This window comes from Lycorma delicatula, chromosome 1 (assembly GCF_047948215.1).
Source record: "Lycorma delicatula isolate Av1 chromosome 1, ASM4794821v1, whole genome shotgun sequence".
In the NCBI taxonomy this organism is placed as follows: domain Eukaryota; kingdom Metazoa; phylum Arthropoda; class Insecta; order Hemiptera; family Fulgoridae; genus Lycorma; species Lycorma delicatula.
The window spans coordinates 211468797-211486175 of record NC_134455.1 but is presented as its reverse complement, the minus strand read 5'-3'; the positions used below and the strand labels follow the sequence as shown (position 1 = coordinate 211486175).

Below are 17379 nucleotides of genomic sequence, written 5' to 3'. Positions count from 1 at the left end.
GTTGCATTTTTTCCAAGGAAAGGTAATGCCACAACAGTACATATGCGAAAAGATAATCAACTTTGTTAATTGAAAATGTTCCAAATCTTTCTATATGGCAGTTTATGTCTTGTTATAATTTCTTTTCTGCTAATGAGTGAACATAAATTTTCAGTCTGCTGCCCACAAGCTGCAGTTTAGATAATATATAACTTGATGTTGCAGTCAATTGTAGGTACATATTCTAAATTACTGAAGACAAAGAATTATTGCCAACCTCCATGACAGAATGGTAGCATCTTACTCTGAAGGTTTAAATCCTGATCATGTATGGCCCGAAAAGTTTTCATACACTACAAACATTTTATCCATATTTCCATACACAGATGTTAAGAATTCATTTTTAGATGAGTATCGGTTAGATGTTATAACCTATGCCTAATTGATTTTAAATTTAAAAATGTAGTAAACAAAAATATTTATATTTGTTCAATAGATACTGAATGTTCAGAATTAAATGCAAAATAGTCTAAATAAATAGCTGAAAAATGAAGTAATAACATAATTAAATGTGTAGCAATTTAACAATAGAAACCTGTTTCAGTCGAAACAGGCCTTGCCGCCAAACATGATGGCAGCTCAAGAATTGTGGGCATTGGCAACAACAACAAAATAAAAGGATAATTGTTGCATTAATGTTCTCCCATTGAAGAAAGAAGCTAAATAAAAATATCAAAAATATTTTTTTACTGTTTTGTTTTATAAAAAATATGGATGTTATTTGATTAAATATGTATGGGCTTGTTAAGGAATTCTAATTTTGTTTCTTTTGGAGCAAGCAGGAAATTCTAGTTAGCCATATATTTTTATAGATGTATTAAAATTATTCTAGAGTTGTAGTTTTATTCCAATAAATCTCTCTAACCTCTCTAGATTTAGATCTACAGCTTTTATATAATGAGAAAGTGGTCATGTTTCAAGAGTACAATGTTTGAGTTAGAAAAAACATACTGATAAATTGGGTCTGAAATTTTTTTTCAGTTATGTCCAGCTGTGAAAGATTCCCCATAAAAATTTCATGCTTTAGACATAATCTAAGGAAAAGTGTTTTTCTCTTGCATTTATTTTTAAAGGTATAAATACGAAGTGTCGGAGCTGTTTAAAATAGTTTTTTCAATATTTATTTGAAATGATCCTGAAAATACAAAAAATTATTAAAACTAATTTTATTAAATCAAAACGGATAAAATATTCATAAGTAACATCTCAGCAGACAGTTATTTTTATTATTTATAAATATTGTATTATAGCTCCTCTTATACTGAGTTTTAACAATGTGAAACTGGCAGCAACATTCTTTTATCTAAATTTCATTCAAAGTTCAAATAGAAATATGGTAATTTTTATTTCAATATTTTGGACAAGTCTATTTTTCGTAAATTTATTATGGATTTTAGTTACAATTTAAAGTTAAAAAGAAATACAGACTTCTTCTGTAGCTTTGTATTGTTGCATAATTAATTATTTCTAAAAAAATTTACTAAATTGTTTTGTTTATGATGTTTAGTAAAAAAAAGTATTTAAAACTATGAATTCTCAAAACAACAAATCAAATGAAATTTTATAAATTGTTTTTATTTATTTATTTCAAAACATATGTTAAACACCAATAAACATTATGAAATCATAAATACGCAAGAATGATAAACAGACACAACTCAAATCTAATATATCAATTTTTTGATTGTATACATGTTTGCTTAATTCAAACACTGTCAGCTAATGCCCAAGGGTAAGATCAGTTACTTATCATGCTCACTAGAGGAACTGAAAATGATTTGAAGTTATTAAAAATTTTATTTATAAAATATAGTTGTTTTTCTTTTTAAAAATTTATACTAAGCAACTTCTATATAAATTCAAAGACTGTGCCTAACTGTTTAAAAACTGTTTCCCCCTACTGGATTTGAATTTATAACCTGCAGCGCTAAATCAACCACTGTAGTAAGTGATATGTTGACCACTTTCTTAGCCTACCACAATTATGCAGTAGTGCAATATGAATGCATTCATGTTAGAAATAAAAATACGGGGGCAGCAAATGAGAAATATTTATTTAAAGCTATTTTGCTGTTAGCATGTGTTTTAATATAATAATTATTGATATTGGAATAAATATTTTGTTAACGGTTTCTATTTCTTTTACCTTTATTTTACATATATTACAGTATAAAAGTACTAGTGAAGTCTTATTTTTTTAATCTTTAGTTTTATTTTGAATTAAATGCCACTTTACCTAATTTTAATACTTCAGCAACTTAACTAATGTGAAATTATGAAACTCCAGGGCATAATATTGGTATCTGGTATTTGAAAATGACAAAATATGTCCACACTAGACGGAAATTAGAACCTTGTGAAGCATGGTGATATTTTTAATGAAAACATGATCAAAGTTATATTCAAGTATCCAAATAAAAGAATTCAAGCAGAAATACTAAAACCAAAATTCTTATTATGCAACATAGTAGTTGGAAAGAAATCTACTGCACATCATGAAATGGGCTTGAATGACAGCTCATCATTTGTTTGGTCCTTATTTTCTTGATGGGCCAGTAAATGCACAAACTTATTTAGAGATGTTGGAGGCATGGTTAATACCACAGCTTCAAGAGAAGGATCTCATGGAACAAGTTTGGTTGCACCAGGATGAAGCACCTGCACATTTTGCTCTATCAGTCCATGCATTTCTGAATGGAAAATTTCCAGGACGTTGCATTGGCCACGGTACTCCAGCGTCATCAGCTGTTATCAAGGACATTGCAGAATCCTGTTCTCAGCACATCTGAGAATTCATTATGGGGAATTATCAAGGCATATGTATCTGCATATCGCTATACCACAAATAAAGAATTGCGTGACGCTGTGAGGGACACCTTCCATAATGTAATATCAGAAATGCTCTGTCGCATGTAGCAGAGGATGTGGCATCCTCTGTGACATGGCATCCTCTCTATAGAATTGTGCGTGCGACATGAGGGTGAACACACAGACCTATTGGACCATTAAAATTAATACTAAGTATCAAGTGAGTAAATAAAATAGTTCATTATTATGTTGCATTTTTCATTTATAACTCATTACAAATTTTTAATTCTACCTTTAGGGGGTACAATAACTTTCCAGTCACTCTGTACTGAAGAAAGAATTACAAATTTACTGTACTTGCTCTGTGAAGAAGAGCGTAAGAAACTTATATGTTGTACAAAAGTATAATATAAATATATTTGGGATGGTAAAAAAAGTGACTGTTTATAAAGAAAATTATGAGAAGGCTCTTAATTTTTATTCCCTTCATAATGAATGTTTGTAAATGTACTTTATTACCTGATCTATTGAGTAACGTAATGGTATTATAACAGGTATTCAATCAAATTAGTCATAGATGAATTTTGTAATGTGAGAAATTGACTGAGAAATTAATCATGTCAGTGGAAGATCCATTTAATATAGTAATTTTTATGTACGTACATGAAGTAACAATAATTTATAATTATTTTCCTCTCTGTTAAAACATTTTTTTATTCATTTTGAAAACCGAATAAATAATTTCTATAAAAAAAGGTCATCTCAGTAGATTACTTTCAATTGAATGTCATGATTATTTGATTGTGATTGTTTTTATTAATAGATTTTTGTTATAATTATTAATTGTATTATTTTTATACAATTAATTTTTTTAATTGATTATGATTATTTTCAAAAAATATCAACTGATATTTTCATTACTTCCCTTTCAGAGAATCTTAGAAAATGAATGTCTTGTTTTGGTAGCAATCATTTTGAAATACCTTTTTTACCGTCATTTATTCAAAGATGCTCTTTCTTTCTTCATGTGGAACACTTCTTGCAACAATTGCATATTTCTGGCAATCAGTGCAATATCATCTGCATACACATATAAGAGATGTGATCAAAAAGTATCTTGATCTTGGCTCATAAAAACAAAAATAAAATACGTGTTTACTTCAGTCACATGTCCCCTTCAAAGTAGGCCCTTCTGATATAACACACTTATCCCAGTGATGTTGCCATTGTTAGAAGCATTTTTTAAAGTAATTTTTAGTGATTACCATGAGTCCTTGTCATGCTTTTTATCTCTTCTCAGCCTTCAAATTACTTTCCTTTAAGCGGAATTTTAAGTTTATGAAAGAACCAAAAATCACAGAGCCATGTCAATGAGTAAGGATCCTGTTGAAGTTGTTCAATCCTGTTTTACCAAGAATCTCAAGATAATTTATGATGGATTAGCTGGAGCATTTTTGTGATGAATTTTTCAATCGCCATTTTCCCAAAGCTGTGGTCTCTTGCATCAAACATCTCATCATTGAAGAACATTTATGTAACACACTTTATCAACAGTTTGTCCTTGAGGATCATACTTATGATGAACCATAACTTGATAATGCAAATGACTGTCAGCTGACCATATTGCTTTGTGACTGTCTGGTTTCCTTCTGTGAAGAACTTTGAGTTTTCCAAAGAGGATGACTGTACCTTTGCCTCAGCGTCACAACCTTTGTTTCATCTTTGGTTATTATTTTTTTCATAAAATCAAGATCATTATGAGCACATTCCAGTATGTCTTGTGGAACTTGCAGCCAGTTTTCCTTTTGTTCATGAGTGAGAAGTTTTGGGGAAAATTTTGCTGCTATGCACTGCATCCAGAGATTTTCCTTTAAAATCTATTGCACCGAGCCAAATGAAATTATTACTATCTCTCTAATCGTTTTTTGATGATTCATCATCATCTGTTGAACTTGCTCGATTTTTTTTTGTTTTTACTGGATGAAGGTCTGCCAAAGCATTGGTCACTTTTGACAAACATTCCATCATCCTGAAATGATGATACTACTCTTTAATTAATGTAATACCTGTAGCTTGATCAACAAAAGCTATTTGAATCTTCCTTATTGTCTCTATTTGCATGTTCTGAGAGAATTTAATGCAGATTTTCTACTAACCAGTTAAGTCATTTTGAATAACAATGAAAATATGGCAAGCACAATTCACCTGTTTTACTTTCATGGCTGCTAAGCAGTAACTAGCTGCAATGACAGCAAAACAGTGAATCATATGCAACCAGAACGAGTCAAGATTACATTCCACGATGGTCCTCCTTCCACGCTACAAATGCTTACAATAAAAAATAAGTTGGATACTTTTGATCACATCTTGTAGTAGAATGATTAGACCTGATATTTCCTCTGGTGCCAAATTTTTCTATTGATTTGTGGTTCATCAGGCTGCAAATAATAATGTAGGAGATAAAGTAATGCATTTAATATTAATGAAAATTTAAGCACGAAACAATTATTTTTAGACATGAATAATTTTAATAACATAACACTTTTAGAAATAAAAAAATATATAGATACTTGTTGGAAACTTGTAGGCCTCACATCAGGCAACAATGCAAAAGCTCAATTTAATGTTTAAAATTAGAGCTAAACAAGTTTATCTTTTTTCAAGGATCTTTCACTACATTATCTATTTACATTATTTACCCATCGTTACAGTATACTACTGTTCTTGTATCATTTACTGATCAGTAATCTTTAGATATCACAAAAGTAATCTCAGAAATTTTGTGAATCAATTTTGATGACTTACATTTTATTAACAAAATATTGTATGTTTCATAGGTACATCTGGAACTGTTACGAGTAAATATCTATTATAGCTTTCTACTTCTTAACTGATCTAATTGTCTGTAAGAAAATAACTATAGTGTTTCTTCTCTGTATTGAAACTATACTGTGTCTGTGTGTGGGGATTCTTTATATTATAAGAAAAATTTGATTTTTAAAAGACTTTACACTTATGTAACCTTTTGTAGTTCACAAATGATTCAGTTTCTGACATGAGTCTGTGCCAGACTTGTCAGAAACTGAACCTTTCTTTCTTTCTTTTCCTGTTTAGCCTCCAGGAATTACTGTTCAGATATTACTTCAGAGGATGATGTATGAGTGTAAATGAAGTGTATTCTTGGACAGTTCAGTTCAACCATTCCTGAGATGTGTGGTTAATTGAACCCAACCACCAAAGAAAACCGGTATCCATGATCTACTATTCAAATCCGTATAAAAATAAGTGACTTAACTAGGACTTTAACACTGGAACTCTCGACTTCCAAATCAGCTGATTTGTGAAGACACGTTCACCACTAGACCAACCTGGTGGGTTCAGAAACTGAACCTGTGACCAGCTAATCTGAAGGCACTGCAATAAAGTTCTGTAGGAACCAAATCTGAATATAAGTTAACCACTACACCAATTGATTCAATATCACACTTAACTAGTTCAAGTAGTAATAATGATGTTCCTAATGAAAATGTTCCATCATTTTTTATATTATCAAAAATAAAACTGATCTTCCTTGAAATTATGAAGAAATAGATGTTTACTAACTTGTGCTCTATTATATATTTTTTTAACTTAATAGCCAGCATTATAAATCTAGTACATAGATTTATATATTTTTATTCTAGTGATAGAAAAAACGTAAGAAATGTTTTACTAAATATTAAGCAAAAAAAGGAAAAAAAAGCATACTGTAATCTAACAAAAATAAAAACTGCAAATTAACCTTGTCTGAAGAGTCATCTCTGGTGATCTGCTTCTTATGCTGATTCTTCAGTTCAGCTGTACACCTAAAAACAGCACATTATTGATTATCTCAAAGCATTATCTCCAGATTAGTGTACCACAAATTAAACCTTACATGATAGAATAATTAGGATTCAGTTGGTGTCCTTATAAATGAAAAGATAAATCCACAATTTGCAAAATAAAGTCAAGATTTTATGATAATAATTTTTATGAATCTAAATTATTTTAAATAGATAACTAATCTACATTAATGCAATAATCATTCATTGAAAAATCATCATAGTTATTGTATTTGCTGTCGGTTCTGAGCAAGGTGGTATAATAATTTGATCTAAACAGCTCACCCTTATTATGGGTTGAACTTTCTCTTTCTTCGCAGTATTAATGACCCCCCTTTCCTGGAAAGGTTCCAGTTCATGGGAATTGGATCGGCCACTTCAATGCCTTGTCTACAAGATTCCTGAGACAGCAGCAAGTGATGAAGCTGCATTCTTGATAAAAATTAGAGTCAGTTATTCTGATTTTAGACTTGTTTGTAAAGTTTTCTGTTTAAGGATTGTAAAAAAAAAGGTCCAATGCAAGTGTAATCTAGTATAAACGTTTACCATGCAATGGAATATCAGGTAATAGCTAGTTGCTTTCCTAAGCTATACACATTTCTAATTAATGATGCAAAACCAGATAAAAATGTACAAATACATGTAGAAAATTACAACTTAATTTTATATTTTTAGCAATTTAAAAATTTATATTAAGCTTTTATTTTAATTGTAATCATAAATAAAAGCCAATTATCTTAATGTAAAATATTTAATTTAACTTGAATTTGATAGTTAAATTACACAGTTACTGTTATTTTTATGTAAATAACAAAGAAACACAGTTTAGAGTTTTTTTTAAGGACTTAAATAATCATGTCTTAATATCCTTATAACTTCAATAATCTAAAAATATTTAAATAAAAATAAAATTATATAGACATAAAAAACTGAAATGTTTTCTTTAAAAAATAAAATAGTACAATTATCTAGTTTCCATTTTGATTGTCATTTCTTATTTATTATCATAGGGAACCTTCAGAAAAAATTAAAAAATTTATCAAGGAAGTAAGTAAATACGGAAAAAACCTATTTTTCATAAAGAAGCCTTTAGGGCGTTTTGTGAATATTTAATAAATATATTAAATTTCAGTCAAAGTGAAGGTGAATTAAACTTGCAAGTCTATTAAAATTGGTTAAGTTGTTCTTGCATGAATGGAAACATTATAAATAAATTCATTTTGTCATAAAATTACTAATAGAATGCATTATCAACCTGTAAAATAAAATTAGAAAAGAAGTTTTTATATGGCAAGGACAGAGTTTCAAGAATTAACTAGCAATTCTACTGTTTATTATAAAAATATTAATGGGACAAATACTAACTATGTACATGAAATTCATCAGAAATCATAACCACTTCATAGTATTCTTTTGAAAAATGTTATTTCTGATCAGAATGATTAAATTTGAACACTGATTTAACAATATTGATGTCTATGATTAATATATTTATATTTGTATTTGAAGAGGATAGGGGATTCAGTTTTAACCAATAGGCCAATAAATCATCAAACTTATTTACAACCATTGAACAAAAAATTAAACTTCTTGGGTTTGACTGCCAGCAGCCCCACCACAAATTTTCTACACATCATTGGTTTGATTCTGGTGATCTCAGAATGTAACTACAGTTAGAGAACCAAAAATCTGGATGGAAGTTTCAGTGATTAAGGATAAGAAATGAGTAATGAGAAAGTACAATCCACTCTAGGCATAGAACCACAGTACAAAACAAAAATCTTACTCTGAGTAAAGATAAAAGATCTCTACAGGCAGCAAGTAGTACACAACCCCTTGTACACACAAATCCCTAGTGAGACTGTGGCATTTTTATCCAGGAGTAACCGTACATTGATAAATCATTTTTCGTAGTTCAACATATATATAACAGTAACAAAAATGGCTATTTTTATAGAAATTAAAAAACCATCCAAGAAATGAGACAAGGTTTCTTAATGAACAATCTCGCTCTACCTTGAATATTATGACATGTAGGAGTATCGAAGTATAAAACAAAATCAAAACACTCTACCAGACCTCTGCTGGAGGTTTTACATAATAAATATTTAAATATAATAAATTTACTAGGTTTTACATGGGGTTACAGCTATATAAATTAAAGCACACATAAACAACCAACTACTGTAGAACCTATTTCATTATACTAAAATACAGAATGTAACTCTCAGGAATAAACACAAAAATATGTTTGAATAATCTTTTGATGTGCCTAATATATATTTCTATGAGTAAAAGTACATTAATAAATACATATTAGATTGTACTTATTTCCAGCGACATCATCTGAAGCTCTTGGTACTTTATTTAAATAACTGGGTAAAACGTTTTGTAGCAAGGAAAATTGGGTTTCCCACAGTATTTTGTGATTAATGAAACTAAATTGAAACTCATAATCGAGTTACATGTTAATAAAATTAATACAAGCATATATTACTAAGTTAATGTATTCAGTAAAAGTAATGTTATAACTCTTAAAGGACTTTTATTATACATTTAATGTAAATATTAGCCAGCAATGTCATAAACTTAGAAAATACATATAAGTTTTTTATGCAAGTTTATCTGATAAAGTAATTTTATTGTTATAATGGTTCTAATAGTTCAATTAAAAAAGCAATAAATCATTCCTAAATTAAAATATCATCATTATTTGCTTCTACGGGTAAAACATTTTATCTTGTAATTTATTATTATTTAAATAGTGTGCAGTAAAATTATTTAAAAGAATGACGTTTATAAATTAATTTGAAAATTAAAACTTTTAAGAATAAACACAAATTATTGAATTACAGATATACTGTCTACTGTATAATTATATTAATGTTTATTAAACATAACTTTACAGCAAATATAGATGTTAGATTTCTGTTCAATTAGATTATGAACTGACTTCAATGACAAGCTACAAAACTGTTTTGACTTTTGGTTGATTAGTTACATTAATAAAAACACAGATATACTTTAATGTCTTACTGAATTAAATAATGCAGAACTGATACTGTTATAAACTATCAGGTAATTTGTATAAAAAATTTATTGGTGTGTAGAAATAAGACTTTTTTTTTTGGAAATAGGAAATTAAGTTTATGAATAGCAGCTTTAGTTTACAATCAAAGAATTTTAAACACAAAGAACTATTTTTTGACCAAAGTTGAGAAATAACATGTACAGACAAAAGCTTAAAGTCCAGTGAGAGACATACATAGAATATGAAAGCAAAGGCAAGAAAAAAACTAAATCATATCATTATTTTGAAAAAGGTGGAAAATTATGGGAGTTACACGGGAGGAAAACCAGTAGAGAAAATGGAAGAGATGAACTGCAAGAAAATTGAAAAATAATTAAAGCTGAAAGATATGAATGTATATTATGGTTTAGATGTGAAATATACATCACTACTCTGTAGTTCATAACTGATTGCATGATTTTATATTATCATGGGTTTCATGAGCATTATAATCATTCATTGATACTAAAAATAAGATTAATGCAAAGCCATTAAAGAAGCGCCACTTAAAATAAAGTCAGTTAGTTCACCTTAGCTACTTTTTTAATCTTTCAATTCTTTTTTAATTTTTGTACTAATTTGTAATTGATGATGATGTAAAATACTAATTTGTAATTGACGATAAAGACTGATCAGATAGCATGAAGAAAAAAACTTTCATGATGTTATAAAATTTCGTGAAATAATTTTTTGTATTTAATCTGTGAAATTTCTCAATACAGAGTTAAAGAAAATAATGTAGTTATTACCCACAGATTCAAAAATTCTAAAAAGAAAATCTGAAAAATTAAAATGCAGTTTTTGTAGATTTGATATGATTAATTAATATTTCTCATCAAAGAAACAACTTTTAATGACATCTTACTGAATTATATTTGGGTAAAAACAAATTTTGTCTTTGTTTTCAGGTGTGAACAAACATTTCCAAATGGCATGCATCTGGAATAAATTCACCTCATCAATAAATAAAAATGTTTCATCTGATGCCATATGGAAACGATTAGACACTATGTATGATTTAGCTACGTTGGTAAGTCATCAACATATTTTATATATAAGATAACACATACAGATTCTGGACAAATGATTAATCTCAATTCATGTTTATTTTTCTGTAAAAAACTGGAGAAATGAAATATAAGTCTTGAAATAAAAAAGAAAAAAAAATATTGGAATTGAATAATTTGGCTGTGGACAAAGTTTAAACAGGAAAACATGTATGATTTATAATGATAAATGGTAATTATCTAATACTTTCATTTCATATTTTTTCACAACTGCTCTAAAATTTAGATTCTGCTTTAAAAACCTGGTTCTAAGAATAATCCCTTCATGCCTTGTACTGCTTTATTCCTCTAGGCAAACAAGCTCAAATTTTGCATTTTTCGTGAATGATGTTTGTCAGTTCATGTAGCTATTGTCAGTTCTTGTAGATAGTTTACATAATCAGACTTATTTTTAAAGTATTTTTTTAGAAACATGCTTAATATAATTTGTATCCTGGTTTTTGGGACGCCAATTCATTGTATTCATACCTGCTTTATCAAGATACCGTGTAATTGTTATATCAGTATGAGGACGTGAATAAGAACAAATTGGTCATTGTATAATAAAATATCAGCACATTCTTAGTGGTAGAATAGTAATTATATATTAATATATAATTATGTGAATATATTATTTTACTTAATACTACATTAATTTTATAGGCATCATAAGTAACACAATCTTGAAACACATTTGTAACCTAAATGGAACAAGAATACAATTAAAACTAGAAAATCTTTTTCCTAGTGATCTATTTACAATGTATTTTTTGTTAATACTTGTCATTTTCATTCTGACTCTGTTAATCTTCTCATTATTATTGAATTATATACAATAACATTTATTTGACTTCTTTATTTTGGTCAATACTTTAAATTTGTGCTTTTTTTACTTTACTTAACTTTCTGTCACTTACAGAACTTAATCCTTTTACTTAAATGATAACCATCTGGAAAAATAATTATAGCATTCAGATCATAGTAACTTATCCTAGGTAAGATTAAAGTTTACTAGATAAAGGTAGTTGTTCTCATATTGTAAATGGTTATCCAGTAAATTTTTATCCTGTAACAGTGTCAACTTTTATTAAATTAATTTTATTATGTAATTATATTCCAGAAATTCAGATACTAGTGAAGAAAAATTAAAAACTGCTTCACCAAAACCTTTTAGGAGTTTAATATCAGTCTTAAAATAACTACCTGTTATAATTAAACGACTTATGCATTTTAAATGAAACATAGATTTTGATAGTAATTATATTTTATATCAGTCTCTATTATATTGTTGATAATAAACTACTATCAGTGTGTATTATATTTTCACATTAAGAAAATGTTCATCAATAAAAATTATATTGTTAAATTTTACATCATATCTGTTCTACTAGTTATTGCATATTTACTATAATGCAACTTTTAATTGTTATCAATTAACAATTAATTTGTAAACTGTTAAAATGCGTGTTTTATAGATTATTCATGTAAACTGTGGTGGTGGTGTATTTAAGTAATATTTTAAGATATGTGGAATTTAAATTTTGTCAAAAGATACATTGAAGGATATATTGGCCATCCCCACCTTATAAATCTAGTATTTTCACAAGGATACTTTCATAAGTTGAATCTTCATAAACTGAATGAGTTTGTTTTAGAGTAATTCTTCTAAATTTATTCTGAAATCAGAATCTACAATCTATTTAGAATAAGTAGATACAAATTCATTATTAACATAACTAACTGAGACGCGTGATTTGCCATATCAGCACTTAGTTATGTCCATTCAGTCAGTTTTTGTTCAAATCAGCAGTTATTTTTACCATTTTTAAGAATTTTATCACGCACTTGTTTTTGTATTCTGCTCAAGCCAATAAAAAAAGAAAGGCAAACAAACTGTAATGATTTACAAATAAATAAAAACGTGTTACTACAAAAGGTTTAAGGGAGATCAAGGAATTGCATCATATATTTATATAAAAATGAAACTATGTGCTCTAGTGTAATGAAAATGTGACAAAAGGTGCATCGAGAATGTATCCATTAAACTAATGGGTAATGTTTCCAAGATGGTTACAAATTGTTTAAAGATTGTGGGATTGGAAGACAAAGTAAAGTAAATCAATTAATTACTAATGAAAAAGTAGAAGTAAGGAAAAATCAATGAATTAATAATACAGATGTTGCTGAAACATTTGGTTTCTTATATGTTTAAGCAGTGATTCTCAACCTTTTTAGCTCCACGAATCCCAAAAAGTAAAAAAAAAATGTATAATGAATATTTTGCAACCCCCAACAACAACCTGGTGAAACCTAATTAAAACTATTTAGCTGCGTTGATAGCAATGGGTATAAACATGCATGTATGAAGTGTACAAACATGAGCAAATTACAAATTCCAACTTGATGTATACGTGTTCCTTGTAATTTGGTCTGCTTGCATAATATTTACTGTGAGACTGTCATGTTTGAACATGCATATGATATTTGAACATATCATACTCAGTATAAAAGAGGCATAAGGGATTGCAGTTTAGTTTCGAATGCGAAGCGGGCATCTGGTACCTTTATTTAGTTTTTAAAAGTGTAGTTTCATTGAAAATAATAATTGAGGTTTCAGTTTTTTTAATGTGCAGTTAAATGGTGTAACTGTTTTTTTTTTTAATTAGATTCTAATGCAAAGTGGATAAATTTATGAAAAAATGAAGTGAGTCAACTACATTCAGTGAATCGATTTGCAAAAAGACAAGATTGTACAATAGCATTATTTAAATTATGATTTTACCTCATTTGATGGAAAGCCATAGTTGCTTTCAAGTCCTCTCCGATGAAAGTATTGCCATCAAAATTAATTTGGCAGTTAATTCAACTAAACAACCAGATCATAAAAGCAAACCCTTGGAATTTTTCAAAGAAAATTACATACTTTGAGAAATCAACAAGCTTCTATTTGTAAATCAAGCCATACTGAATATCTTTTTGATGTTTTTTATGAAGCTACATAATACCATAAGACTGGACAAAATGTATTGCAGTATGTAGTGATGGTGCAAAGGCAATAACAGGATAGAACAGTTAAAAGATTGTCTTATACCAAGGGCAGAGTGGATGTACTGCTTCCTTCACAGACATGCTTTTACCACAAAAAAATATGCCAGAAAATCTCAAATAATGAACGCAAATTTACAAGGATGTGATAAAATCATTTTATTAATGGGAGACAAAGTTCATGCTTTCATTAAGAAGCTTAAATCTGGATTATGCATCTTCAATGCTAAAATTTTGATACATTCCGATTATATTCAGAAAAATTTGAGTGAAGAAATACACACTTCTACACACCACAGGTTGTATAATATGAAGATGCATTTTTGTGAGCTAAAAATTAAATTGGCAGAGTATTTGCCAGACGGTAAAAATTATTTCTCAAAGAGATGGGTACTGAATCCATTTAGTGAAAACATTGTTGCAGCTGCCAAGTTATCAGTTGAGATTCATGACCAGCTCATTGAAATGTCTACCTATAAAACATTACAACTACATGGCATATTCATAAAATAAGGGTTGTCGGCTTATATTTAAATATTAGCAAATCGGAACACAGTTACATGCATGCAGGGCCATCTATCGGCTATTTACAAAGCCACTGCAGTTGTTTTGATTTCGTAGTCGTTTTGTCTGCCAATGAATGCAGATTGCAATGTCTGTGACAATTTTTCCTGCCAGTTGTGAAGACGCACTTCACAACTGGCATTGTGATTCAATTTTTGTGTGCAAAAGGATCTTCAGCTGGTGAAATTCATTGGGAGTTGTGCGTAGTGTATGGACCTACAGTAATGACTGAAGAAAAGGTTAGACAATGGTGTCAAGACTTTAAAAATGGCTGCATAAATGTGCATGACGAAGAGCAGAGTGGCAGGCCCATTATTCAGACTGACAAAATCGTTGAACAAGTGAATCGAAAACTGCAATGTGATCGGCGATTGACGATTAGTGCTATGGCTGATTGAATTTCTACATGTTGGACGCATGTCTATCTACACGACTGTTACAGAAAAGCTCGGATGTCACAAATCTGTGCAAGGTGGGTGCTGAAAATGCTTACCAACCAACACAAAGAGCAAAGAGTGTGCATTCGGTGAATATGGAAGTTTAGTCATAGAAGCATTGAAAATATTAATTCCTTTTGCCACGTCTTACTTCTGTGAAAAGGGTTTTTCATCTATGCTTGTGCTAAAAACTAAATGTAGGAATCATCTTTTATCACTTGAAAATAATTTGCTTTCTTATATTTCAAATATACATTCAGTATGAAATAACTTATAAATGGAAAACAAAAGAAACAGTCTCATTAATTTATTTTCTTTACATGTGTGCTTATAAATGTAAATAAAATGTTTATAATAAAAGATTTTTTCTCATAAAATAATTTCATTATAGTTTACATGTAAAGTTGTAGGGTAATTTTACGACCATCCTTTCATATCACCACAATTCCTAGATTAAGAACGCTGTGTTATGTAAAACAGTTCAACAAAATTTGTTCTGAGGTTGTTAAATTTTGATCTTTAAAATAAAGAAGTTAAAAATAAATTGAAGTTATTAATGTATCAAAGTTGCTGCTTTTCTTCATCATATTGGTTGAATTGTGGGAGCATGACTACAATATTAAGTCAAATCCATTCATCAAAATAGAAGCTCCCAAGTGAATGGAGACTGAAAAAAACATGCCTTTATTACCATGGTATTGTGTTCCATGATTTTTTGCAACTAAATGCTGAATAATAAAGATTATAGTATATTGTTAGTAGGTAGTTATCCTTAATAAAATAAACATTTTTATATAAGGACAGTTTATGGCATTAAAGAATAATAATATACCATCTTGCACATCATTACTTGTTCATGTGTACATGAGTTTTGTCCCAAAAATAACACTGTAATGATACTGCAAGTATCATATTCACCAGCCATAGTCTCATGAATTTCTTCTCTTTCTGAAAATAAAAAAAAAAATGCTGAGCAAAGAAGATTGAATTCTGAAAGTGCACTTCAGAAATACTTTTAAGATTAGAAGAAATGTTAATGTGTATTTTACATGTTGAGATTACTTTGAACAGCGCAACCAAGATGTAGTTGAATAAGGGCATACTTTTTTTTAAATAGACATAGATTGGAAAAACCTTTTGGTCAGATTTTGAGTACTGTTTCTCGAGAAGTACAAAAAAAATAATGGAAATTTGGTTAACTAGGAGGGTCTTCTTAAATGTTTGTGAGCTCAGGATTATGTCTTTATTAAAGGCAGAGTTATACATATATCTTTATTTAATATTCATATGTATAAGTTTGTTTATAGTCATTTAAATTTATATTTTAAAAGGAATACTAAGCTAGGCTTTAGCTGATAGGCACTTCAACGCTGTATTTCAGTGCAATGCAGATAGTTAGTGTTAGCTAAGATAGGTTGAGGCCTAGATAGACCAGTTATATTTAAATGCTAATTAGTTTTTTCAAGAAAAATGTTTCTGCTCTCATTTTGTTGTTGGGTTTCAATTAAAAAGACACTGGTCTGAAAATCTGCAAATGTAACAAATGGTAGGAGGTAAACTCATATGGACAAGGGATGCAACTGTATGTAGTCTTAAATCAAGAAACTTTGCACTGAATATCTGGAGACTTCAAGAACATCATTCAAATCAGTAAGTTTACTTTAGTCATTAATTGGGCGTTTTTGCAACAGTTATTCCTCTAGCTGTCAAACAACTGTTAAAACTCCTTATGGTGTATTGCAGTTAACTCATTTCTATGGTATGTAAGGAATAAAAGTGATGAAGGATTGGGAGAGATGTGAAGGAAAAGGACAATCAACAACAAAAAGACTACTTTGGAAGGGTTTGAACAAATATACTAATTTTCCCAGGTGCATTAATATAAGGCAACAATTTGAAGAAAATGGACAACCCACCTTTTGGAATGCATTTACTGAGAGGTAAAAGAAAGGAATTAAAAGATTGTCCTATAAAAGTTTCATTTGGTAAAATAGGTACAAGTATGTAAAGTTTGTGAAATTTTATTAATGAATGTCTCTTGCAGCACAAGGAAACAAGCAAAAGCTTAAAACAACATAAAACTGCTTACTAATGAAGCACATAGGTAGGAAGTTTTTATAAAACTTATCTTCTGTAGTTCTATAAAGATTATAAGCAGATTCAGAAGTTATACTGAATTATTTAAACAACCTAAATTGGGAAGGAAAAGAATTATATAAAGTATGATCTTTTTTATAAAATTACTGTTAATTGCAATTAAATCTTTTTCAATAAATGCTTGTGTTATCACATGTTTTGTTGCAAAATTAATTCACAAACTATAAACACCTTCTAAGATAGCTTGCATAATATTCTAATACTTCCACATCTGTATCTGTAGTCTGGTCTATATCTTGTACTGTCTTGGGTGGTTAAATTTCTTTTAAAATATACTATTTATCTAATTTTTTCGGAAAAAATAATGAATGGACTGTTCCAATTGTAATTAATTTATTTTTTAACTGGCT

The 17379-nt window shown here is 29.1% G+C and overlaps 1 protein-coding gene and 1 long non-coding RNA gene across 4 annotated transcripts in view; one reads left to right on the top strand and one right to left on the bottom strand.

The window, feature by feature from the left end:
- Nucleotides 1–17379, top strand: part of LOC142327993 (uncharacterized) — a 58225-nt gene that overhangs the window by 1792 nt on the left and 39054 nt on the right. For 2 of the 3 annotated variants that reach the window (XR_012757147.1, XM_075371425.1), the window contains exon 2: nucleotides 10689–10810. Coding sequence is in view for 2 of the 3 variants with exons in the window: in XM_075371425.1 (XP_075227540.1) it covers nucleotides 10689–10810 (122 nt within the window). In the remaining variant the exon portion in view is untranslated. Of the gene's footprint in view, nucleotides 1–10688; nucleotides 10811–10905; nucleotides 11020–17379 lie in introns of those variants that run through there. The other variant, XM_075371432.1, reaches the window with a different exon arrangement.
- LOC142328003 (uncharacterized) overlaps nucleotides 1–17379 on the bottom strand; it is a 69494-nt gene that overhangs the window by 44058 nt on the left and 8057 nt on the right. Inside the window, exon 2 of the long non-coding RNA XR_012757153.1 lies at nucleotides 6629–6692. This is a non-coding gene — a long non-coding RNA (uncharacterized LOC142328003). The remainder of the gene's footprint in view (nucleotides 1–6628; nucleotides 6693–17379) is intronic.